At 41.3% G+C, this 25526-nt stretch overlaps 2 protein-coding genes across 18 annotated transcripts in view; both read left to right on the forward strand.

Annotated features, from left to right (window-relative positions):
- RELCH (RAB11 binding and LisH domain, coiled-coil and HEAT repeat containing) overlaps positions 1 to 9279 on the forward strand; it is a 114308-nt gene extending 105029 nt beyond the window's left edge. For 8 of the 9 annotated variants that reach the window (XM_017651058.3, XM_037015711.2, XM_017651059.3 and 5 more), the window contains 2 exons: positions 2365 to 2435; positions 7578 to 9279. In XM_017651058.3, the coding sequence (XP_017506547.2) occupies positions 2365 to 2435; positions 7578 to 7698 (192 nt within the window). In that variant the 3' untranslated portion in view covers positions 7699 to 9279. Of the gene's footprint in view, positions 1 to 2364; positions 2436 to 5219; positions 5303 to 7577 lie in introns of all 9 variants that reach the window. The other variant, XM_073213164.1, reaches the window with a different exon arrangement.
- A 7020-nt stretch (positions 9280 to 16299) lies between these two features.
- Positions 16300 to 25526, forward strand: part of TNFRSF11A (TNF receptor superfamily member 11a) — a 54670-nt gene continuing 45443 nt past the window's right edge. For 4 of the 9 annotated variants that reach the window (XM_073213179.1, XM_073213180.1, XM_073213181.1 and 1 more), the window contains exon 1: positions 16300 to 16427. In XM_073213179.1, coding sequence (XP_073069280.1) covers positions 16356 to 16427 — 72 coding nt within the window. In that variant the 5' untranslated portion in view covers positions 16300 to 16355. Of the gene's footprint in view, positions 16428 to 17669; positions 17801 to 21576; positions 21662 to 25526 lie in introns of all 9 variants that reach the window. The other 5 variants (XM_073213184.1, XM_037015642.2, XM_037015625.2 and 2 more) reach the window with 3 other exon arrangements.

A 25526-nucleotide genomic window follows, 5' to 3' on the forward strand; every position in this document is an offset into this window, starting at 1 on the left:
TCATTCAGGTCAAATTAGGTTCTCATTTCCATTATTTCTCCATTGATCCATGGATTTTGTTTAATAAGGTGAAGGTAGTTAATTTTATGATTTAATTCTCCTATATTTGTATCAATTTTTTGTGATCTACTTGTTCTATCAGCTGTTGAAAGACATGTTAAAGTTATTACTGGGAATTGTCTTTTCTCCTTTTAGTTTCTTCAGTTTTTGCTTTGTACATTTTATAGGTGCCCTTTATCAGGTTGAGGAAGCTTTTGTTTTTATTGCTAAGCTGGTTGAGTATCTTTATCATGAAAGGGGTGTTGGAATTGTCAGATTTATTTTTCCTGCATCAGTTGAAAAGATTGTATGTAATTTTTATTCTCTTGATACAGTGTTTTACACTAATGGATTTTGGGACATTAAATCAACCTTTGCATTCCTGTAATACATCCTACTTTGTTATGGTGAATAATTTCTTTTATATGGCCCTGGATTTGGCTTGCCAGCATTTTGTTGAGGATTTCTGCATCCAAGATGAAGAATGAGTCTGTAGGATAGAAGAGACAAGAAGCAAGTCTTACTTCACCATCCGCCCTTAGTATAGGGTGGGAATGAAAATAGGAGGAATAGTTACAAGTCTTTAAAGGGATGAGACTCCCAGACTCCCTTTCCAACCTTAGAAAAAGATTGGAGTTTACTTTCTAGACTTGAGATACCAGGCATAGCTGAGAACAGGAATGTTTTATTATAATAAAAAGAGGGAAATTAAGTGAAGGCATAGTTGGTGATTAGAAACCTCGTTACTTTGCCCCTTCTTGGCTCCAAGAATGTTGGCAGCCAGGATTATACCTGCAGGGAAAAAAGAATGACAGAAGGTTAGGTCTGTGCCAGATTCACTTTAAAGTGAAGTTACTCATGCTTGAAGAGGTTCTAATTAGCGTCTTAGTGCCCCAGTCTTTAGAGAACATCCCAAGATCACCAACAATTTGAGAAAAGGATCTGACATCAAAGGTCAAGATGAAAAAATACACACAAGAAAAAGGATACTAGAGGAAACAGATGCAATGCTGGAACAGAAGAAAAAGTACCAAAAACAACCCTTAAAAACAATAAAGCAAATAGGCAAAAAACAAAATCTATAATCTTGTTAGATTAGAGAGCAGGGAAACAGAAAAGATTGAAAAGAGTTAATCTAGGAGATCTAACATGCCTATGACAAAAGTCCCATTCTTAGAGTAATAACTGAAGTCCATTTTCCCGATGCGAGGCACTGTAGGATCTAGCCCCCCTCCTTTACACCTGATACCTCTCCTCTGCCCTCTCTCGGGCTCACTCTGCACCCATCACTCTGGCCTCCTTGCTTAGAACGTGATAGATGTACTCTCATCCAGAGCCTTTGCTCAGCCTCTGAGCCATGTCTGAAACGCTCCTTCATCTCCTTCAGGTTTTTGCTTAAATGTCATCTCTATGAAACCTGATTGGAATGCCTCCGTGTAAATTGTGACAGTCTTCACCTTGGCCTACCATCACCCCTTATCTTACTCAGTATTCTTTCTAAAGCCCTCATCACCTAATACACTATTTCATTCACCTATTTTTTGTGTTCGTTGTCTAGAAGATAAGAACATAAGCTCTCTTACAAGGTGGGAATGTTGTCTGTTTTATTTGCTGCATCTTCCATGTCTACAAAAGTGCCTGGTACATAGCAGGTGACAATAAATATTTGTTGTTTAGTGACCTCCATGCCCAGATATAGACCAAGAATATTCAGGAAAGCCATTCAGTTTGTGGTGTGGTGCCCAACGATTAGAGCAACAGCGTAGATCCTTCTACCCTTTCCATCACTCATCCGGTGTCCCTGCAAAAATAATGTTGACTCTTAGATGCCCATTGTATGTATCTCCAACTCTATTTTAGTAGCCACAAGCCTACAATTGATCTCTGCTCTAAATACTAAAATAGAGCACCTTGCTTTTTGCAACCTGGACAAAGCAAAAGGATATGGAACAGCTTTTACTGTAAAAGTGTATATATGACCATGGTGTGTGTGTATAATGTTAAATGTATGCATGTATACAAAATTCACTTTTAACACTACATGGTGGGGAAAGCTGAGAATGGAAATCTGATTTAGAAGGAAGGCTAGTAAGAATCAAAGTGAATTATTACATTACATGATTGACATCCTTTTAAACTATTTTTACACATAGTCTAGCAATCTAATATGAATTCCTTTAACAAAGTAACTGCCCAAACTTAACATTTTTAATTAACATGTTAGCTTATGGGAATATTAAATATTATATTAAGAACTTGAGACTAAACCATAGCATTTCACTATGTAAACTGTATTGCACTAAAATCTTTTTTGTTTTATATCAGGTAATTTTAAGTTCCATGATAAAAGAATGTGAACAAAAAGTAGAGAACAAGACTGTCCAAGAGCCTCAAGGGTAAGATATTAATTCTTTTTTTAAGGCTTCATGTTAACCTTAATTTCTCTAAGTTTTCTATTGATAGATATGGTGTTTTATTTTGTGTTATTTTGCAGTCATTTATTTGAAAGACAAGAACATTTTTTAATCAGCTGTTGATAAATGCTAGTCCATAAACCATCTGCATCAGAGTTATCTGGGGAATTTAAAATTCATGTTTGTGTGCCTTTCTCTCAAAATTCATTCAGCCGAGGGATCAGTATATTTAAAAGCTTCCCCTAGAGAGACTGGATTTGGGAAACTTTGGTCAAAATGGAAATTTGTGATAGGTTGTAAGATGTAACTTGATCACTGCCTAAAGGATTGTAAACTTGTGGACGTTCTAGTCACATGCTTCTTACCAAACTAATTAGAATTCAAAGATTAAGTGAAATTAAAATACTAGCATAAATGTGAAAGTGTTAAGTTAGGCATTCAGGAGAGGAAGTAATTTTACAAGTAGACTATGTGTACTCTTAAGTCTTGCTGAAGTGACCTTGAGCAGTTAATCTTAAATGGACTCTGTTAGGCATAAAAAGCTCAAAGGTATTTCCTTTATAAAGCTGACTACCAGCAAAAAGTGTTTCATTGTTTCAGGCTAGGTACACACATACACATACATACACCTCCATACACACACACACACACACACACACACACACAGTCTTTTTGCCTCTGTATGTCAGAGACCTTTCTTTAAACTTCAGCCATGGAAAGTCAAAACAATAGACTTTGATAGGTTTCTATTCTGAACAATATCCATAAAGTTAACCCTAAGGCAAATACTTCTATTCATTTGTTATACATTGATTATATGGTGCCTTATTAATATAAAACATGAAAAATTTGGGGACAGAATTAACTATATGTGAAATACATTCTGATGAAATGTCATGAAGTATAGCGTACAAGAATTAAAAAGAGCATTATCTTTATAATATCCAAACATTGCTTCAGTTGTATGACCTTCCTTTCAAAAACACTCATTTTCATAATCATATTTTCCCATATTATTTCAATTTTCTATATTATTTTTTGCTTTTAAAACTTAAAAATATTTTCAAATAGATGCAAAAATAGATACTGTAATGAATTCCCATGTACTTATCACTCAGCTTCAACAATTATCAACTCAGTTTTATTTCATCCATAACCCATTCTTTTCCCCCTCCCATGTTCTGTTATCTCTAAAAAGATAAGTATTATTTTTTGAAACATATATCATTATCACACCATAACAACTCCTTAATATTATCGGTTATCTGGTCTATGATCCAATTTATAATTGTTTCATTAATGTCATTAGTGATTTGTTGTTCTTCTTTACAGTCTGTTCTTTGAATCAGGATCCAAAGTTTCATACATTGCAGTTGATTGATATGTCTGTTAAGTCTTTTAATCAGCAGGTTCTCCATCTATCTATTATCTGTACAATTTACTTGTTGAAGAAACTGAGTAATTTCTCCTGTTGAAGTTCCCCCAGTTCGGCTTTAGCAGATTGCATTTCCCTTGTGTTGTTTAACATGTTCCTCTGTATTTCCTATAAATTTGGTACTTTGGTCTAGACCTAGAGACTTAATCAGATTCAGGGCATGTTTCTTTGCCAAGACCGCTTCACAGGAAGATGTGTGTTTTCATCATGAGGAAGATAATGTCTGCCTCTCTCTTTTTTTGGTGATGTTGACATCTGTTAATGATCAATGCCAATTCCACTAGTTCATTAGCAGTTATTAAATATATTCTAATTGTATCATTCCTTCGTCATTTGTGAGCTAGAACACTTGAATAAAGACAAACTGACCCCATATATATTGTTATTACCTAGTGATATCATTAATGTAGTAAAGACAAGATAAACTTCAATTCTTTTTTTTTTATTTACCAATGTCCAAAATAATGAGTTGATTTACCCTCTGATGGTGACCAATTAGGTGGGTTTTCTTTTTAGAAGTATCATTATAAACTCATGGATTTAAAAATAGTTGATGTTATTCAGTGCATTTCATTTATTATCTTTTGACGCCCAAATTATCCTATATCTGGCCATTGTGAGCATTTTCAGATTGACTCCCAAGCCCTTTTCTTGGGAGAGGATGTCAAAGGTGTCTGGGTTAGCCTGGTCTGGGATCAAATTTTTTTGCCTTTTCATGTTGATAGATGCAGTGGTGAGCTATTGACTCGTCTGTCAACTGGGAGAGCCAAGACCTTTTCCACTTGCTTCTGGCCTTTCTTTACTGGGACAACGGCGACCCCTAGCGGCTTGTGTTGGGCAATTGCGCGTAGACTGGGTCTGTTTCTTGCCCAGCCGCTATGGAGGAAGCTCCCTTGCTGTGGGCGTGGCCAGCCTCAGGCTGCTGCTCTGCTAGGGCTGGGGGAACAGACAGGGGGCTGTTTATCGCCGTGAGGGGTCTCAGAGCTGCTGCCCAGGGGGTTAGGGTGCCCGGAATTCCCCAGGATTTCCAGCTGCTGGGCTAAGTGTCCCGGGATGCTTCCGTCCAGCTCTCTCTCAAGTCCTTTGGACATTAATTTGCAAGATGGAATGGTGTGGAGAGAGAGAGGGTCAGATGTAAGAGGTTCTACAAATTCAGAATCAAGAGGAATGGCAGCTCGTAAGTTATGAGTTAAAAGGAAAGATCTGAGATTTCCTTGAAAACTTGCAGTAAGAAGTGTTACCTGTTCATTTCTAAGAACCCTATTTTTTTTTAAATTTCTCTTATCCTATGAGTTTAAATCTCCCTTCATGATGTCTACTCTCTAAAACAGGTTTTCATTATATGGCAGAAGAGTGGGGAGTGTTACAGACTCCTTTGTAAAGAAGATAAAAATGTCAAGCCCCTCTTCAGAAAGTATGTTACAATGCAGTCATTCTTGACTGGAAAGCTTTGTAAGATACCTGGGTCCTCTACCGATTATGGGAAGAATCAGAATCACTGAGGTTTGGCCCAGCCATCTGCATTTTCAAAGAGTTGCCCGGGTGGTTGTGATGGGTTTCGTAGAGCTACACAGACAGATACATACACCTATGCAGATACATATCACTTCATTTTTCACATGTAGCATATCTATTAAGTCTCCTAAATCTTCTCCTCTCTATTTAGACAAAACATTCCAGACTCCTTAACATTGTTGCCGTCCTCTAAAATATCATTAAAACTTGATAGTTATCTCAGGTATTATCTGACCCATGTATCCTGTTTTTCTAGGTGCAAACTAAAGTCATACTTATTTTCTGACTTACACTATTTTTCTATAGAAAGAAAACAATGCTGTATTTTTAGAATGTTAAGAAAGGCATCATAGAAAAGATAGGACTTGAACTGGGATGTGAAATATGGCTACACACCAGAAAGAAAGAAAGAGATCATTAAAGTTAGGAATGTTTTCAACAATTAAACTAGACAAACCTGACTCAAGGGGGTCTAAAGATTGAGCATTGAGGGTTGGTTAAAAACAAAAAGATAAAAAACCCACAAAAATTAGATAGCTACATTTCTGGAATACAAAGTACATTTTATATTATAGGTAGTTAATGCCCATTGAAGATTTTGAGAATTAGTGGAAAATGAAGGAGTATTTTAGAAGTTAATCTGATAATGCAGAGACCAGATCTAAGACTATTGGAATAATTCATTTGTAAAGAAATAGCAATGGAAGTAAAAATAAGCAATGATGTTTCATAGAATAAAGTGACAACATTTGATTTGTTTGAAATAGAAAGAAAGGAGCATTATTGTTTGGAAGAGAGAAGAAGAGTAGAACCACTGGCAAATAAAGAAATAAAATGGGGAGCCATTTCTAGAGTTAGGGTGTGAGAAAAAGCTTGGGATGTTCACTTTATCCAGCAAACAATAGTAATATGAGACCCTCAGGGAAAGAGTTGTGATTCAGTAAATACTTTGGAGTCAGCCGATGGAGAGGATATTTGAAACTTTGAGAATATGTTTTGTTATTGAAGAGCCAAGCAGCAATTGCTGAACCCTATGCAGGATCCCTTTGTGTGAAGGGAAAGCAGCAGTAGAGAGAGTCAGACACGAAGGAGAGATGGATCTTGTTGATGTGCTGTCCTAAGGGCAGTGAGAATAATTTTCAAGATGGGAGGGCGGTTGGGTATTTGAGCAATTCACAGGGCACACCCTGAAAGACTGCGCAGCCTGTAGTCCTTGGTGAGAGCACGTACTTCCTGTGTAGGTCCAATGGACATCTGTTGAGCTCTCGTACCTTGCCACTCACTGCCCTTAATGGGTTCATATTCTCTTTAGTCCTTCAGAATAGTGGAATTCGAGTTTTACAGATGAGGAAACGGAATCAGAGTGATCTAAAGCATCTTAGCCAAAGCCACAGGCCAATAAACTGGATTCCTGAGACAGTTACTGTACAATTGTTGGATCATTGAAAAATTATACTTATTCAGTATTCTGTTCAGATAAATCACAGTCTTCAGTAGTCATTTAGATTGGGTTTACCAACAGAAAGTTGGTCAAAAAGAAAGAAGAAATGAATTTGAAATTATTGATTGAAACTAGTTCACCTGGCAAGTGAGGACATGTGCCTCCCGCACATCCCCCCCAAAAAAACAGTGTTACAGGATTGTTATCCGCACAGTACAAGAACTCTCAGTGATTTAATTTACTACTGTTTTATGAAAGTAGGGATGCTATGTATCTACCAGGGTTGCAGTAAGAAGTGAAGTGGTTCTGATAATCATGACTGCTAGGCCTTACAGCGTGCTGTTTTCTCACCTGACACTGTTAGTAAGCACTTTATACTCATATAGTCCTTAGCAGCCCTGTGAGGTGGGGAATAATATTATCTCCATTTTACAGATGAGGATTGCATTACAGACGAGATTAAATAACTTGCCCAAGGTCTCAGCTGGTAAATGACAGAGACAAGATTCCATCTGATTCTAGACTTGTTCCCAAGCAGACCGTACTGCTCTGCTGCCTTTAATAGAAACGGTGAACACAGAAGTTCCCAAGCCAGTAATGCGAATAAACACTCCTCTCCAATCCCCCTTTTGTGATACCAGTTCAGAATGTATTTATTAATGTTATACTAAAGAAACAAAAAATCAGTTTGTTTTTTAATTGCTTTACATGAATTTTAAAATTTCTTTCCTAGCTCAATGTCAATTGCTGCAAGCTTAGTGAGTGAAGATACAAAGACCAAGTTTTTGAACAAAATGGGCCAGTTGACAACATCGGGTGCCATGTTGGCCAATGTGTTTCAGAGAAAGAAGTAAAAGCAGGAAGGAGAAGCCCCCAGTAAACACTAAGATGGACCTCAAGCAACTGGCTCCTTGTACTTGAAGTACTTGCCTTTTTTATTTCCTTGTGTTATGTTAGCATTATAATTTTATCCTAACCTCCAAAGATATTTGCACTGCTTTTGATTATTGCTGTATATCTGTTAATTTTGGAGTTTTACCTGTGGTGATAGAAAAATTGAGTTGATAGTCTGTACCACATCCCTCTTCTATGTTCTTGTCTTTCAGAATAATTTTTATATATATATATATACATATATATATAGTGAAGAGGTTTTTTTTTTTAATTTTTCGATGGGATATTAGCAAATAAATGTATTATACACTAAGCTATTACAATGGTACTTAATGTAAATTTGAAGTCATTGTTATAAAGTAATAAAGTGGAGATTCCTTAAGTATTTAAATTATGAAAGAATAATGCAGACTTTTTATTGTTTCTTAACTGACTAGAAAGAGCCACCAGCATTACTCTGTGCCTTTTGGACTTGAGTTTGTGTGTCTGTAGGACTTGTGGTGTGCATTCCGTTACCACAGCATTTCTAACGCTGTGCTGAATTTGAATTACAGATCCTACAATAAGTAGATAATAATGAAACTTTCAACATTTCAGAGCTCTCACGAATGTTCTTTAAGCGCTATATAAGCCTCCCCAGCACCTACATGCATATAATGGACTTACTTGAGGAAAGACAGCAAGCACATAAGCATGGGGACTGCTAACCAACAGGAATATTACAAACTGGTGTATTAGTAGATTTAAATATTCAAAAATTAATGTAAGTAAGAAGTGCTAATAATTGTGGATTTTTTCCCCAAATTAAAATACAGAAGAAAATATGGTTTGAATCTGAAATTTAACACTTATGTAAAACATTTTGTTTAAGATCTTTTCTAATGATTTAATTTTGGAGATTATCTTTTCATTCTGTGTGTTATAGAGAAGTACGGAGAAGTTAAGGACATTTGGGGGCTGCTTTTTTCCCTCTGTACTAAAAGTTACATGGCTGAATTATTGGTTAGTTAACACCTTCTCCCTTTAAGTCAGTGACTGTCCTTGTGTTTGATATTGTTACCTAGAGTCTTAAGTCAGTGTACAGTTCCACTGGGATTTGACAGTTGTCTGTAAGGTAATGCAGCTTGGTAGGAAAGAGTGGTTCTGGACATAGAAGGGGGTGATTGGTTTAAGGGGTTAATGTGAGGCCTTTTTGAAAAATGAGTATTTTGATAAAGAGAATTCTCATTTGAGCACAGTTGATGCACATAGGTGATTCTCATGTTTGTTGTATAAACTGATTTAATATACTTGGAACATAGTTGAATTACAGTCACTTCCTGGGAAAGCTAACTTACCACACATTAAGCTTATAAAATAAATTGCCATAGGCAAAGCCATTTAAAAAGTTCATTCTGAAATTATTTCTTTTACCTACAGTGAAATAATTGTTAACTAATGTCTTTCTGGAAACTGTTGGATTCTAGGCATTTCTGAGTGAAAGTGGCTACCTTTCATGTCAAAAATGTTGATCTATAAATAAAATGTTTTTGCATACTTGTTTTTGGCTGTGGGTATTTATATTCATTTTGAAATACTATATCATACCTAAAAAGAAAAAGAAACATATATTCATGAAAATGTACTAATATTATTTTAGGAATATAATTATATAAATTACCTATTTTAGTTTACTATTAGGAAAAAAAGATCGTTGCTATAAAATTAATACATTTCAGAGGTGATTTAAAGAAAAATATCTAAACTCTCATTTGCTTTGAACTGTAGTAGGTAATATATTTGTTACCAGGTGAATGAATGTAATGTATTTTTATTAATTTGTGAATTCATTTTTCTAAATGCTAATTTTTTTAAGGCAACAGCTAGCAAAATATACAAACTATTTCAACTGAGTCTCCCTTATGCTGTTAAATATCTTAATGTCAATAGGACTTCACATTCATTTTAACATTGATTTTTATGGCAAAATGTGGATTCTTTAAGACAAGATGAGACACTAATCACTGAGACTGAGTGTGTTCTTTCAAAACAGGCCATAAAACTCCCCACTCACTCTCTTTAAATAAAAGTGAAGTGAAAACAGTACAAGTTTAGGTATTCGATTAACAGAAAGTTAAGTTTGCAAAATAATAAAAGCTAATTTGAAATTATGCCCATTTCCAAAGCAAGCCAGAGATTATAATTTTTCAGAAATGCAGAAGTGCCATAGTTACCAAGAATGGCCAAGAATTTTCTCAGACTGATGAAAAAACATAAAGAAGGGCAATATACCACAAGCAGAATAGATTCGAGGAAAACTAAGCCTACATGTTTCCTGCTGGAAATAAATTCAAAGAGAAAATCTTAAAAGCAGTAACTAGGAAACTGATCGTTGACTTGTCAACAGAAAACAAAGGAATGATACCTTTAAAATGCTGAAAGAAAATAAATGCCACCTTAGGATTCTATACTCAGCAAAAAAACCTTTTAAAATGAAAAGAGAATTAGGATTTTTTTAGACCACATTCTTCCTCCAAAAAACTTTATTGCCAGCAGACCCAAACTAGATGAAAAATCAAAAGAAATTATTCTAACAAAAGGAAAATGATCTAGATTGTAGCTTAGATATACAAAAAGGAATAAGGCACAATAGAAAGGATAAATCAGTAAGTAAATCTGAAAATGTCTTGTAAGATGTAAGATATACATAGCCAACAAATAAAAGCACACAAAATGGGGACAGTGACTGAAGTTAAAGTAGTTCAGCATTCTTGAATTACTCAGGAAATAATAAAAATAGTATTTTGCATTGGACCTTAAGAAGTCAAGGATATGTTGTAATCTCCAGTTTAAGTAGCTGTTAAAAGAATGTCAAGCTTACAGAGAGAAAGAATAGATTTTTAAAAGTATTTTTTTGCAATTAATAGCTTCAAAACTAATTATTAAGCAAAAATTGACATAAAATATTGGAACAACAGTTATAAATCTGACCTGACTGGCTTATGAAGAAATCTATACCCAACAACCACAAAATACACATTATTTCCAAATGTCCATGGAACATTGAACAAAATTGGCTATATGCTGGTACACCATGCAAGTCTTAACAAGTTTCAAAAGATTGAAATCCTGCAGACTATGTTCTCTGACAACAGTGGAATTATAAATCAACAACAAATAGGTAACTAGAAGATACCAAATACTACAAATGTAAGTTACAAAATATACTTCTAAAAGAAATCCTAGGTTAAGGAGGAAATGACAAAATTAGAAAATATTTTTATTAAATAATAATTTTTAAGTATCAAAACTAGGCAGAAGAAGCAGTAAAGATCATATTTTAACAAAATAGAAAACTCAAACATACAATAGAAGATACTGAAAATTCTAATTAATGTAACTAATAAAGAAACCCAGCAAAATTTACCAAGAGAAAGAGAAGGCATAAGTCATTAATCGAAATTAAAAAGAAGAAACTTTGACAAATCCTGTGACATTAAGAATAAGATATTATGAATGACTTTATGCCAATAAAGTTAAAAGTTCAGGTGAAATGAATATATTCCTATTTTTAAAAAAACTCAGACCAACACAAGACAAAACAGAAAATCTCAGTAGTTTTATATCTATTAATGAATTGAATTTATAATCTCAAACCATGCCACAAAGCAACCCCAATGTCCAAATGCCTTCCTCAGTGAATTCCACCAAATATTTAAGGAAAAAAATAATACCATTGCTGTACACCCTTTCAGAGTTCTTCTGCATATATCACAGTCTTGCCCAGGAAATCCCTGACACCAGAATTTTTGACAGGACTTAATTCTGAAAGGGAAATGATGGGCTAATTGGTCCCACGAACATAGATGTGAAAACTGCTAAACTAGATATTAGCAGTCTGAAAACACAAATACATAAAATGCTCAAAATATTTCATCAGTAAAATGATGAATAAATTGTGATAAATTCATACAATGGATTTAGGGGATTGGCTTCAAGATGGTAGAGTGAGAGGTGAGACAGAAATCTCCTCCCAAAAGCACATATAATATGAAAATATAGCAAATACAACTAATCCTGAAAGAGCAACAGGAAAGAAGGCTGTGACAGACTGCCTACATCTGGGAAAAACAGCAGGCCTCATAGAAAAGGGTCACTTGAAGGTAATCCAACTCAACTTTCAAATACACATCTAATATTAAAGAAAATGACATACCAAAAAAAATCCATACAATGGAACATGATACAGTAATGACATCGGTGATTCTCACAACATAATATTGAACAAAAGCCCTACACAAAGTAATACATACTACAATGTAAAATCCATATATATAAAGCTCAAAAGCAGACAAAACTAATCAGTGATGTTGCAATTAAATCTATTAAGAAGGATGAGGGGAAATGATTAGAAAGGAACATAAAAGGGCTTTTGGTGTGCTGGTAATGTCCTACTTCATGATTTGGGTGCTGGCTCCATGTATGTTTTCATTTTACAATAGTTGCCAAACTATACTTTGTTACATTTCAATAAAAATACACTAAAAATTCTATCGAAAATTTAGCTAGCAGTATCAGTTGCAACTGGGCAGACTGCACAACTTTGTCATCAGCATATAGAGTAATACTGGGGATCATACAGCCACTTTCTCCAACACATAATTAAATATGGTTAAAGAGGGAAGCAGAGGAAATATATTCCACTTGAAACCATCTTATCTGTAACAAGATACCCCAAAACTCTGTGGTAAGTACTAGTTACACAGTTTAGAAATTCATCTTTTGTTAAGTGCCAAATCCGTAAAACTAAGAAAATTGTTCAAACCAAAGCAAGTAAGATAGGTTTCCATGTATATAGTTTGAAAGTTTTTGTAAATTTTCATACTATGTTTGGGTGTCATTATGGGATAATATTACACCTTACTGCTGATGATTCATCAATGCTTTATATTTGTATAAAAAGTGTTCTTTAGGTGAGATGAGAGGAAGAGCAAAACATAACAGGGCAGGTATGTATTTATTAGTAACTTTTCACTGAAGGAAAGATTTGTAAAGTCTTATGTTTACTTTGCTTTTTCTGTTTTCTCTTCAGCTCTGTTCCCAATAACTAACTTTTTATATCACCTTGTGAAAAAAATTACATAAACTAATTAATTCTCATTCTTGCTGACATTCACAAACATTTCTTTAACAAGATCTTGCCTCCTTTCTGGTGCCTAAATTAAGACCATTAAAATGTAATATAATACTTAGAAGCCATCCACTAGAAACAAAAATAGCCACATTTTTATTTTACCTTCTTGATTCTGAAAGTCCATGTAGAAGTGGGGAGGAGTGGGGATTTCCAGGGTGAGGTGCACACTATCCATGTACAAGTTTTTAAATAAACCTGTGATTCCTGTAATTGTATAATATGCTTTGTTTTTCCCCAGGACAAATAAGACAAATCATTGTCAACTGATTACTTTTTAAAAATGGAGAACATTTAACTTTATTAAAGCATCCATTGTTCAAAATGTTGTTTTACATTTATTACATATAACCAGAATTTAATTGTACATGGGCTTATAAATGTGGGATTTTTTCAAGTCAAAGTAACATTTAAACTAGTTTCTGCAAATGATGCATAACCTCTTTACCTCTGTGTGTTCATCTGCTTCACTTAATACAGAAAAATAGTATTTGAAACAACTTCCACATTTCTCATAATCTATTTGTGAGGCATCCTCAAGCCTATTTCAATGGATTTTTTTGGTAACAAATGGTATTTATTCTACATTAATATTTATAAAATATTTGAATTTTATGAGTGATAGTTTTTTAAAATATAGAGTATTTAAAAAGTAATTTTTAAAAATTAAGCTTTGTTTCTTAGATTTAATGTGTTAACAAGACCATTCTATTGTTCAAAGTGCTTCCAAAACCAGCTCACCTCTGGGGCTTTCCAAGCAGAAGTTTTAAGTCCCCTAATCTTTTTTGAAAAAAAGAAGGGGGTAATGCTGGAAATGTGCCAGGAGTAAACCTTGGTATTTCTTACGAAGTGCTGCAGTTAAAGTGCTCACTCCCACAAGTCAGTTCCTTTTAGCGAAATCATAATGTCATCCAGCTTTCACACCACCCTACTTTTCCCAGAAAGCCTTTCTCCACATTCAAGACAATAGGCCAGATAACTATTCTTTAATCTATACTTGCAACCATTCCTGTACTTAACTTCATTTAAAGTTTTAACATCTATTTACCAAGTTTATACAGCTGTCAGTGAACACACAAAAATACTTTTCCTTCCATATAAATAATGCAGAAACATCAAAAGTAAAAGAAGTAATTTCTCTTTTCCCTTCTGCAATTCATCTGATATTAAAAATTTGGTGCTCAGTGAGACAGGGCTAACACTCCAGCTTCAGACAGCCTGGGATTGAATCCCAGCTCTGCCACTTACAGGCAAGTGACCTTAGGCAAGTTGCTAACCTCTCTATACCTCAGTTTCCTCATCTGTAAAATAGGACTAATAATAGTATTCCTTACAAGACAGTTGTGAGGATTAAATCAACTTGAAAATGTAAGGATGCTATTAGTGTTAGCTATTATTACTGTCTCTCCAGAAATTTCCTTTGCTTGTATGAGTATAATGATGTTTATTGTTTACAAACATGGGATGACGTTAGTCTGTAACTTGCTGCTTTTACTTAAAACGTCATAGACATCTTTACAAAACTACATAATTTTCTTAAATAGCTGCATTATATATTCTATGCTATGATGGGCCTGAACTTTTTCAACCATTCCTCTGTTAACACTCATATTTTCTCTTTTTGTAGTTTTTTAAAAATGGTAAAGTGTTTATCCTAATACTTCTCTTTTTAGATATTGATATGTTAGATTTCCCAAGATACATAATTCCTTTGCACTTTTAATTTCTTTGATCACTTTTTTAAAAAAATTACTAAGCTATTTCCAAACAGTACAAAGGCAACTGGGTAGGCTGCACAATAGACGCTACAAAGCAAAGCATGTAGTGTGACTACAGTGACACAAAGGTGAGAGGGAGAAATGGAAGGGTGGTGTTCCAAGGTTCTTGCAGGATATGTGAAGTGGCAGAACGTTATCTGAAAGTAGACCGTGCCAATTATAGGCGCATACTGTAAACCCAGAGCTAAAATAATAAAACAAGAAGGTATATAAAATAAGCTAACAATGGAGATAGGAATCCTAAAAAAATAAAAAATTTAAAAAAAAGGAAAGAGGAACAAAGATGGAATAGAAAAGAAATGCCAAGATAGTAGACTTCATCGTATCTGTATTCACATTAAATATGAATGGTGTAAATACTCAAAAGATAGGGATTGTCAAAATGGATAAAATGAAAAAGCAAGACCCAATTATATGCTGTCACTTTAGATAGATAAGTTTAAATGGTAGAATGAGACATACCATGTAAATGGTATTCACAAGAAAGATGAAGTGGCTGTATAATACGTAATATCAAAGTAGACTTAAGAACCCAAAGTTTTGCCATCCATCAAGGAGGACCTATAATAGAGATGGAAGAGTGAATTCATCAGGTAGACATAATAATCTTAAAGATTTATGCCTCTAATCAGACCTTAAAAAACATGGGAGCTAAGACTGAAAATTTAAAGGAAAAATAGATAAAATCACAGCTGGAAATTCCAATTTTCTCACAAGTAGACAAAATAATAGGGGTATTTTAACCAGTTTGACCTAATTGACATTTATAAACCACTTCACCCGAGGACAACGCATTACAAAGTTTTGTTAAAGATAACTTGGAGTATCACTGACATACACCATATGCTGGGCCAAAAGTAAGGTAAGTAGATAATTCTGGCACTGCAGGAATTCAAAACAGGCTTCTATTGACATGAGCCAAGTATTTTTACTCGGAAGTTATGTACACAGAGGAGTGGGTGTACGTGTGCACCCAGCATCGACCTAGAACGTGAGGGAAGGCGCACGCCTCGCCAAGGAATAAGTCGTGAGCAGAACAGGGGCGAGGCGGGCGTCCATCGGGAAAGGGACGGGGCGAGGCTGGTGCCCGATGGGGGTCGAGGGGCGGGGCCGTGGTGGGCAGCCCGAGAAGGGCCCGGGAGCAGAGGCAAGAGGGGCGCTGCTGGCTGGAGAGCCTTGAAGGGGGATTAGATCAACAGCGCTGGACGGTGTATTACGGTGATCGTTCTCCAGCGCCGGGCGGGTGTGCGCCCCCCTTCGGGAACACCCGCCCGGAGGCTGAGCTGAGCGCGCGGGCCAGGCCGCCGCTGCCCGCGCTTCCCGGGGCGGCCCCAGAGGAGGTCGAGGGCGCCCTCGGTCAGGTGCATCACACCTGCGCCCGCGGGCCGCGTGCAGCCTGCGGGGCGGGGGGAGCTCTCGGGCGAGCTCACGCCCTCCCCTCCCGGGGCGCAGTCCCTCCGCGCGCCCGCGAGACGCAGGTGCCGGCAGCCCCGCGGCGGGCACCACCTGGCAGCGCGGCCCGGCCGGGCGGCCGCGGGCGGGGCCGGGGCCGGGCGGGCGCGGCGGGGCGGGGCGCGGCGGGGGGCGGGCCGGCCGCGGAGCCCAGGCGGCCGCCGGGCCCGGGCCGCAGAGGCCGCAGAGCGCGGCGCCCAGCCCGCCGCACCGCGCCATGGCCCCGCGCGCCCGGCGGCGCCCGCTGCCCGCGCTCCTCGCGCTCTGCGCGCTGCTCGGCCCGCTGCAGGTAAGGGGCTGGCGGCGCCCGCGCCGCCTCGGGACTCGCGGGGTACCGGCGGGGGCTGCGGGCCGCCCGAGACCTGGACGGAGGAGCCCGGCCGAGGAGAGCTGGGGCGGCGGCCTCGCGGGGTGGGGAGCGCCATGGAGGAGCGCGGGGGCGAGGGGCGCGGCACCCCAACTCCTGGCCGGGGAGCTCCCCCAAGCCTGCTTATGGCAAGCTTTGGTGTCATTTCTTCTCCAAGCATTTTGGAGCATCTACTCAGTTCCCAGGCCGAGTGGCCGCTGCGTGCACGCAGCCCCCACCTCCTGCCAACGGAATGAGCGAGTGGGAAGCGTCCAGAGCCGCAGACATGCCCACTTTAGGGGACCGCTCATGATGGAGCTCTCCTAGGCCATTGGGTCCCTCCGCGCTCTAGGCCGGGCCCTTGACCAGGCTTGACACCTCTCCCCACCTGTTGGCGTTGGTCACCTGAGGGTTAGAGCAGTCTCGCCGCACGGGGATGTGCAGAGCCTGCAGAGAAACCGAATTCAGCGGTTTCTAAAGAACGGCTGACCGATTTCTTTTTTATGCCCCCCCCCACCCCTGGTTTACGTCTCCCCTCCGATGCCCCCCACACACAGTTTGAGCACCACCATTTCAGGTGCTGGCCCTGAATAACCATAGAACCACTTGTCTTCAGAAACCCTTTGATGATGAGGGGACAAAATACTATTTGCAGCTGGAGAGACCTAAGCCCTTGGGAAGCCGAGCCAGTAGGGAAGGCAGAAACAAAGCCCCGCTCTCTGAACCTGGCCCAGGATGGGGTAGGAGCGGCGGGCGCGCCCAGTGGTTAGTCTCAGTGGCGCCTGGCCGTTGGGGGCTCCCCAGCCCGGGATGCCCCTGGGGCTCCCCTTAGGGGCCATCCCCCCTTATACTATCACGTTGCGCACCCAGGGCTTCAGAATGCTGAGAGCTAGGGCTGCCAGAAAATGAGGGTGTCTTTTCCGATCCTTGTTGCCGCCCATTCTCTCAGAAAGATCTCAGAGCACTGAGTACAACTGCCACAAATAAGGCCTGTCACTGATTTTCCGTCCTCTTGGAAAAGAGTCACAGGGCGGCAAAGCCAGCCGCACACACTCTCAACACCTTGCCCGCTTCGAAGTCACTCAGAGGGAAGAGTGAGTGGTGGTGGTTTTCTGGGTTTTAGCAGTTTCGCATTTCCCTTCTCTGGAAAAAGTGGCTTAGGCTGTTGTTAACACTGCTCTGCAGAATGGCACAGAGCCCGGTGAAGACACGGGAGAGGCACTGGAAATACTGAGTATGGGGTGAGAGAATGGGGAAGCCCGCCTAGGACGACAGCCTTGACGAGAATGATAGGAATGTGCTGTAGGCTGGAGCAGGTAATTCTCATGAAGATTCACTCTATTTTGTTCCTATTGATGTGGGTCTCTTAGGATGGTTGAGGGAAAAGAAGGCAGAAAAACCTAATGGAATTTTTCATTTTAAGCACTTCAGGCGTTGCTTCATCAAGTGTTCAACAGGTTGGACGGGGTGCTACCTAACTTGAGCTAAAGGACCAGGCCTCCAGTGAATAGCTAGCCAACTGAGGAAACCTGCCTGGCATGCAGTTAAAAAAAGCATCTCACATTGCTTTTGCAAAAACCACACACACACACATGTATGCATAAGACACAAAAGGTTCTAATATTAACAGCAAATGCTATTAAAACAAATGTCATTTTCAGAGGTACCTTTCAAAAAGTGCTGTCTCCCCTCCTTTCCCTTTCAGCCACTTAAATTATGTGCATTTTAAAAATCATGCCTAAACAGAAAACAAATGATAGCAGAAGAGTTCTAATCAAATCATACAAGTTCATGCCCAATTTCCTCAGTGGAAATTCATTAATTCTGAAAGGTGGACCTAGATATGGTATTGTGGTATTATCCCCCAAAGGTAGGTAGCTACAAGGACCTTCTATGTTATGTTTCTGCTTCTTTGGACAACCTATTCTTTTAGTTCAAAAACAGGAATCACAGTGGGAATCCGTTGATGTTAGTTATCACCCTAGGCAAGGCTTAAAGAACTGCTTAGCCTGACGGTGGTGGTGGGGTAATTGGTTTTGTAAAATAGTTGGCAAAAACAGCTTCTAGAAAGTGCTTTATCTGCAAACATTGTATTTAGTTTCATTTACATTGTATTAAGTCGATTTAAACTTACCTGGAAGGCTGTAAGTTCTGTCTTTTCAAACATTTCTATAATTATATCTCGGTCTGCCTGTATTTTTGAGGGAATTTGTTATTGACATAAGAAGAGTATTTGCCAGCAGATAAAAGTAACTTAAGTTTTTATGTTGATAGTTGTGTTTGTTCCAAGTCAGAAGATACAGAAGCACGCTGTTTTCATTAAGGTAATTGATTATACACAGCCTTGTGTATCCCGTTATCTAAGGCCTTTGGGTAGATTCATTCATACCCAGGCCCACAAACATTTACGGTAGGTGAAGCACCGTGCGTAGGGAGCAGCCGACGAAGACATGGCTGTGTCTCCACAGGTCACGTTCTAGTCAGAGGACGAGGCAGGTGAAGGTGTAATAATAATCGAGCGGCCTGGATAAGAGAACGGCAGAGGGGAGGGGCGGGGAGGAGAGCACGCAGAGAGCTGCAGGCGTCAGGGAGGACTTGGGGAGGAAGGGATTTCCAAAGTGGTCTTCGGAGCATGGGTCAGAGAAGGAAAGCGGCAGCGGGAGAAGAAAACTTCCTAGTCAAGAGGATGGCGTGAGTGGTCTAAGTGGTTTAAAGTAAACTTGCCAACACCCCCCCAAAAAAACATTTTTATGACTTCACGGATAGCACAAAACTCTTTCATTCAGGTAACTCCACAGCAGGTAGGACATTAAACGTTTAGAGTTTTGGAGACAGTGTTGTATGGCCCTTACTGAGGTGGTAAGGAAGACTGATCAGCAAATGCAGGGCCCTGGAAAGGCCTGTGGGGAGACCCCGCAGAGGAAATCCCCTAGGGTGGAGCTCGGCCTGAAGGACAGGTAGGCGCTGGGCACCGCCCCACCCCTCCCAGAGGACAGACTTGGCTATAGGTTAATACTTTGTTTGGAGAACCACAGACACATAGATCAGTGGTCTTTTAGTTCATTTTGTGATAAATATTTCAAGTATCTCCCCGCCTTACTTCCTTCCCACCACTTCCCCCGAAATGGCAAATTTCTAATACGAACACATTCTCTGTGTTGATAAGGAAACACGAGCTTGCTTTTTCAGTTATCTACCAGAAATTCTTACACCAGGAAAACTGAAACAATAAAAGGTGTATCTTTGAAGGTCAATAAATCAGTGTTTTATGAGGCCATGAAAAGGGGAGTTCCAAGCCAGAGCCTCCTTTGCAGACAGTGTTGTTTTAAGAAGGTGCTGCATGAACTTTGTTATGTCAGTATTAAAACTTCCCCCATTGTTATTTTCCTATTTTTGAAATGCACAGAAAACAGCATTAGTGCTTTTCTCACATGGCGTGTCCAGTGGGCTAGGAATGCTGTCCAGGCCGTTCTTTTTGCTGTCCCTGTGGGTCTGCATCCTGCCTGAGGGCCCTCAGCTCTACAGGGGACTCACTCCTGAGGGCATCTACCCTCCTGGTCTCTGGCTGGTGGCCCGTCTGCTGTCTCCCTGCAGTGTCCTGCCCCCTGCCCCCAGGGGAGCACAACCCGCCACAGCACACAGCTCCCTGACTGAACCCGCACCTCCATGCCTCCAGAGCTGGCCTGGGTGGGACTCTGTCCACCCGGTGATTTTCCCCTCCAGGCCCCTCTTCCTTCTCTCCCTGGTTGGTAAGAAGTCATGCACCTTCTCTGTGTGTTTCCCCCTGGGTGCAATGTGTGGGCTTCCTTTAGGATCCACTGCTAGAAACACGGTATAAGCTCATCTCATCCTTTCCACCCAAAGCACAGCCCAAAACACCAAGACAGAGATGGTGGGCTTCAGCAAAACAGAAGACTTGGTCCGTCTTAGTGAGCTTGAGGCTTAAACGAGTGGGTGGCCAGCGGCATTACGCACAGTCTTCTCTCTCTGTCCTCATTCTGGGGCGCTCCCAGGCTGCTTCCTGTCAGCCAGCCCAGCCAGCCGGAGCTCCCCTCAGGCTTCCCCTCGGTCTGGGCTGGGCGTCAGGGGCTGGCTCTTCTCACAGCAGCAGTCCTGTCAGCAGTTTGGCGCACATTCTTTATGAATATGTGCTGATAACTTTGTACTTGTTTTATGGGCCACCCATGGATTTCAGCCTTTGATATCTGTGGCCACCCATGCAGGACATGGCACTCAATAATGAGAAATAAAACTGAATTTGTGTTACATATATTCACTTCTTTCAACAAAGGGAGCACCTACTGCATGCAGGACACTGCACAGGCTGAGGAGACAGAGGCCATGGCATAGCCCCATCTTCGGGAAGCATGATCTGGACATGCACATACAAGTGGAGTGTGTGGGGCGCTCGCAGGAGGGCAGTGTCTCAAAGTGCACTGGGCTCCCAGGCCAAGGGGTGCTTTAACCTGCCTGAAAGTGCCAGGGGAAACCTCCCATTCCTCACCACGGTGCTGTTGTGTATGTCTAAAGCACGTAGCAGGGGCAGGAAAGCAGGGTTTGGGCTAAGGATTCGAGGCTGGCATTGCCCCGTCTGGTGTGGGAATGGGGGAGGCTTCACAGTGCCGTGTTCTCTGGGAATTCTAGGAAGGACAGCATTCCTGGACTGCAAGGGTCTGTGGGGAGAGTGGGGCAGAGCCAGCACTTCAGGGCCTCATATGCAAGCAAAACAGTGTAGATTTATCTCCATATATTGCAGGCTGGGGCAGGACACAATCAGATTTGTGATTTGTGCATCCTTGGGAAGAGCGTCCAGGGGTGGGTCCAGGGGCCAGTAGTGAGGCCACTGCCTTGTTTGGGGAAGAGCTGGTTAAGGCTCAAATCAGGGCAGTGCAGTGGTAACAGAAAGGAGAAGCCAAGGGCAGGGGCAGTCGCAGAGCCAGCAGGCCCACGGTAGGTGCCCATGGTACAGAATAGCTGACCATTTGGATTGCATTTTTCACAATTTATTAAGAAATTTTTGCCTTAGTACAAAGCAAAGTGTTCAGGTTCAAGTAGAGAATGATCATTTTTTTTTCCTAAACAAACAATAAAGAAGGATGAAGTTGAAGCTGTGAATTCCAGCTGCTGTGGATTATCATACGGGGAGGCAGAAGCAAAGCTCCTTAGACCTCCTACAGGTAAATAAGCTCAAAGCCCCAAGGCATTGGGATCCGCAGGAAATTTGTGTGCTCTGGAATTTAGAGCCATTTCCTGACCTAAAGGTGTCTTTGAGTCAGAAGTTCAGGATGTAGGCAGAGCTCTAAAACTCAGGACTAAAAGAGATAAGCAGCCCTTGATTCCCAGAGGGCCCAGTGCCAGAGCAGGTGTGACCCTGACCCATGGTCTTCCCACCCCAGCCTCACATATGTCACCTGCCCCCAACAGAGGCAGTGTTTACCTTGGACCCACAGGTCAGCAAAAACTTTTCCCTTGCGCAAAACACATTTTTCTCGTGGATTGCTAGTGCTTGAGCGGAGTGTTTCCCTTCCTCTCTTCCCAGCCCCCCTTTACCTCCCACCCCCAAAAATCTAGCCCAGTAGAAGCCTGTGTACACCAGCATGGTAGAGCTGCCAGGTTTCAACGTGGCAGGAAGAACTGACTGCAAAAACCACCCTTCCAGCTCAGAGAATAATAATAACTTATTACATTTCCTGTTCAGTGTTGAGAACACAAGAGCCACTTCCTCCAGCCGCCAGAAATTTGAAGACTTTCCACTAAAAATGAGGAAGAAAAACTCTAACTTTTTGTGAATGTGATGGTTAAACCCTGGCAAGTGGGATCCAAGGATGCATGGCATTGCATAAATCCCATTAGCAGCACAGCATTTGCCAGCTTGGCTTCTCATAACATCCCTGAAATGGGAAATGAACCACTTCCCTAAAATACTGATTTTTTAAAAACACTTGTTTACTCTTCATAATGTAGTTAGCAACCAACTGCTAAGTGTATCCTTAAGTAGCATAAACAGCTGCCAAACACACATCCAGTGAAAAGAAACTTGCACAGGGACCTTCCCTCCTCAACTTTGTGCCCAAGGTGTACAGGCAGGATCCCGTATGGCATCAGAAACTTTTGTGGTAAGTAAGAATCTGTTCCATTTTTAAAGCTTACTGCAGATTGTTCACATCCGTCCTTGCTGACCTGTTTCACTGCATAATGATTCCCAGTGTCAGGAACTTCCCTATAGCAGACTTAAGTCTAATATGTCACAATTTGACCCCATTTCCTCAAATTTGTTCTCTCATAGGGGTAAAGATCAATTGGTCCATGTCTTCTTTATTTTAATGTTTCTATTGCTGAAGGTTGTGAGTCCACAACTTCCCCTAGCCCAGGGTTATTCACTCCAGTTCCTTTAGCCTGTCCGTCAGCTTTTTTTCCTTTCAGTTCCATAGATCCTGATTTTGTGCTCACTGGTGAACACCCTCAGCCAGCCACCAAATAAAAGCCCGTAAGACACTGTGGGAAACATCAAACCTATCCCACACTGCCTGTGGCCTGGAAGCTCCCGTCTCCCAGGGCAGATAAGCCGCCTCAGTCCATAGTCCCTGCTCCTACATGTGGGTCTAACGCCCTACAAAGAGGAATGAGTGATGGGCTGAGAGAATGGCTGGCCAAGGCCTGGCGAGCAGGCTGGGCAGGAAGAGCTTGGCCTGGTGCTGGGGGGGTGCAAGGGAATCTGAGGGCAGGGAACGGGAAGGGGCCGAGGGGGTGACAAGCAGGGCAAACACACGGGAGAAATCAGCCAAGCCCAGGGCTGCTGGAGAACGTGGAGAGAGAAGGCCAGCTGTGGGAGGGGACAGGGGCAGTGGTTCGCCCTGTAGAACTGTGGGAACAAACAGTTGGGACTCTGCCCTATGGAGAGTGTAGTTGCTGGTGTCCACAGCCCCTGGGAACTTGTTGGAAATGCACATTCCCTGGCCCCACCCATGCCTACTGAGTCAGAAACTCAGGGGGTGGGGTCTGGGAATCTGGTTTAACAACCCCTCCAGCAGGGGATTCTGATGTGCACCTGTCTGAGAACTGCTGCTATAGACCATGGGATTCCGTAAAGAGGTTTTGAGCTCAGCTGTAAGTTAATATTATATAAGGAATGTATTAGAGGCACCGGATCCCTGCTGTGTGCCAGGCATGTGCTGAATGCTGTATGTAGATCATCCCTAATCCTCACCACCCCCTTGCCAGAAGAGGAGAGAACTGAGGCACAGAGAGCCCAAGGTTGCACAGCCTACTGGGGGCAGAGGCATGGTCTGAGCCTCCCAGGAAACTGCTTCTGCAATTGACTGCGTGAAGTGTGGGGAGCAGAGAAAGAGAACTTGAGGAATGGGGGACTGAAGCGAGCTTTTGAGTGTTTGGGGAACTGTCATAACCAGACTGCATTTGTGGGGATCTGCTCAAGGATATACCTTCCTTGAGGGCTCTCTGTTATTAATTGTTATGCAGAAATAAGAAGGCTGTGACTTTAAGGCCAATCTAGTTTGAACAGTGCCCTGAGCACTCAGCACAGGGTTCCTGTACCAGTTGATCCCTGACTCAGGAGGAAAAGAAATGTGATATATTGAATCATTTCTGCCACTTCCTGGAGCAAGGGCATGTCTGACTCCTCTGTGCTCCTGCCCTCCAACCAGAAAGAAGCTGTGCTCTACCCCTGTACTCTAGAGTCCTGCTCCCACACCTGTCAGGATGATTCACAGGCCGTGTTGATCCCACTCCTGCCACCTGCCAGGCTCTGGGTGGAGTGGGGTGGAGACGAGGCCTCCAAGCCTCAGGGCAGTGTACTTTGAGAGGTTAAATGTAGTTCTGTTACATTTGTTAAGTTTCTGTCTTAGTGTTTCTATAATTACAGTGAATTGTAATTATAGAGAGGGGCCCTCCTCATGACCCAAATGACCTGGGCTCCTATTTTAATGTCTCTTCCTTGGCATAAACCTGGGTCATTTCTGTTATTGACATTTTTTTCAGCACCTTAAAAAGCACTCCCCTAAGTAGGGGAAGAAAGATTCCAATAAGAAAGAGGATCAGAACTTGTATAGCCTCTGGATCACTGTCAGACCTTGAGTTTTTGCCTGGAGTGAAGTTAGGAGCCACCAGCCAGGTATGGGTGGAAGATTGTAACATGTGTCACTAATGCACAACAGCAAGAAATCCAGAAACAGACCCCCCAAACCTATGACACTGGAGTGTAAGATGCAGGGGCAATTAAATGCAGTGGGGTCACAGCTAGTCTTAAACTTTAGGCCACTAATTTCTCACATCATAAGGTTTAAATTTTTTTTTAATGAAACATAAAAAAATTGCTCCCTTCTGATGGGCTCAGGTTTTCCATGCCTCTGTCAGTCAGGGTCCCTGTGACCAGGCCATTGAGGTCCTACTAATATGCAAATTTACAAGTGACCATAGCAGCAGATGCACAACCAACTTGTCATCTTAGTTATGCAGAGTGGCCACAGGAAAGGGGCCTTATCCTGCGGGAGGGACACTGTTCCCAGGTGTGAGTGGTGAGCACAGGAGGTGGCAGCAGCTGCTTGTGTAGTAGTAGGCAGACCTGTGTTCTGTCCCTACTAGAAAAGAGAATTTGAGCCCAGTAAGAGATTTCTGATCTTGATTTTGCTGCCCCCTGATCCCCAGGGTATCAAATTTTGCTCCCAATGGGTGGAGCCTTTCCAAGTCCATGCTTGGGAGTATGAATTTGATTCAGAACCAGTAGGAAACAATTATAAGTCTAACATAAAGGGAAGTTATAAGATCACAGTGGTCCTTCAGGAAAAATTATTCATTAATTTAACGAGAATCTGAACATTTTGCGACATGCCTAGCTCTGTTCCAGTCTATTTAACCACCAACCATTTGAGCAAGCTGCTTCATCCCTTTGTGAGGCTGCACAGTGCCTGGTACGCAGTAGGGGTTTTGTAAGGAACAAGTCTCCCTTCACTCCCACTCAAGGTAAAGGGGGTCCGTATCCAGCAAGGGGAGAGGTGGCTCTCGACGTGTCACGTTGCTGGATAT

The sequence above is a fragment of the Manis javanica genome, chromosome 9 (assembly GCF_040802235.1).
Source record: "Manis javanica isolate MJ-LG chromosome 9, MJ_LKY, whole genome shotgun sequence".
Taxonomy (NCBI): domain Eukaryota; kingdom Metazoa; phylum Chordata; class Mammalia; order Pholidota; family Manidae; genus Manis; species Manis javanica.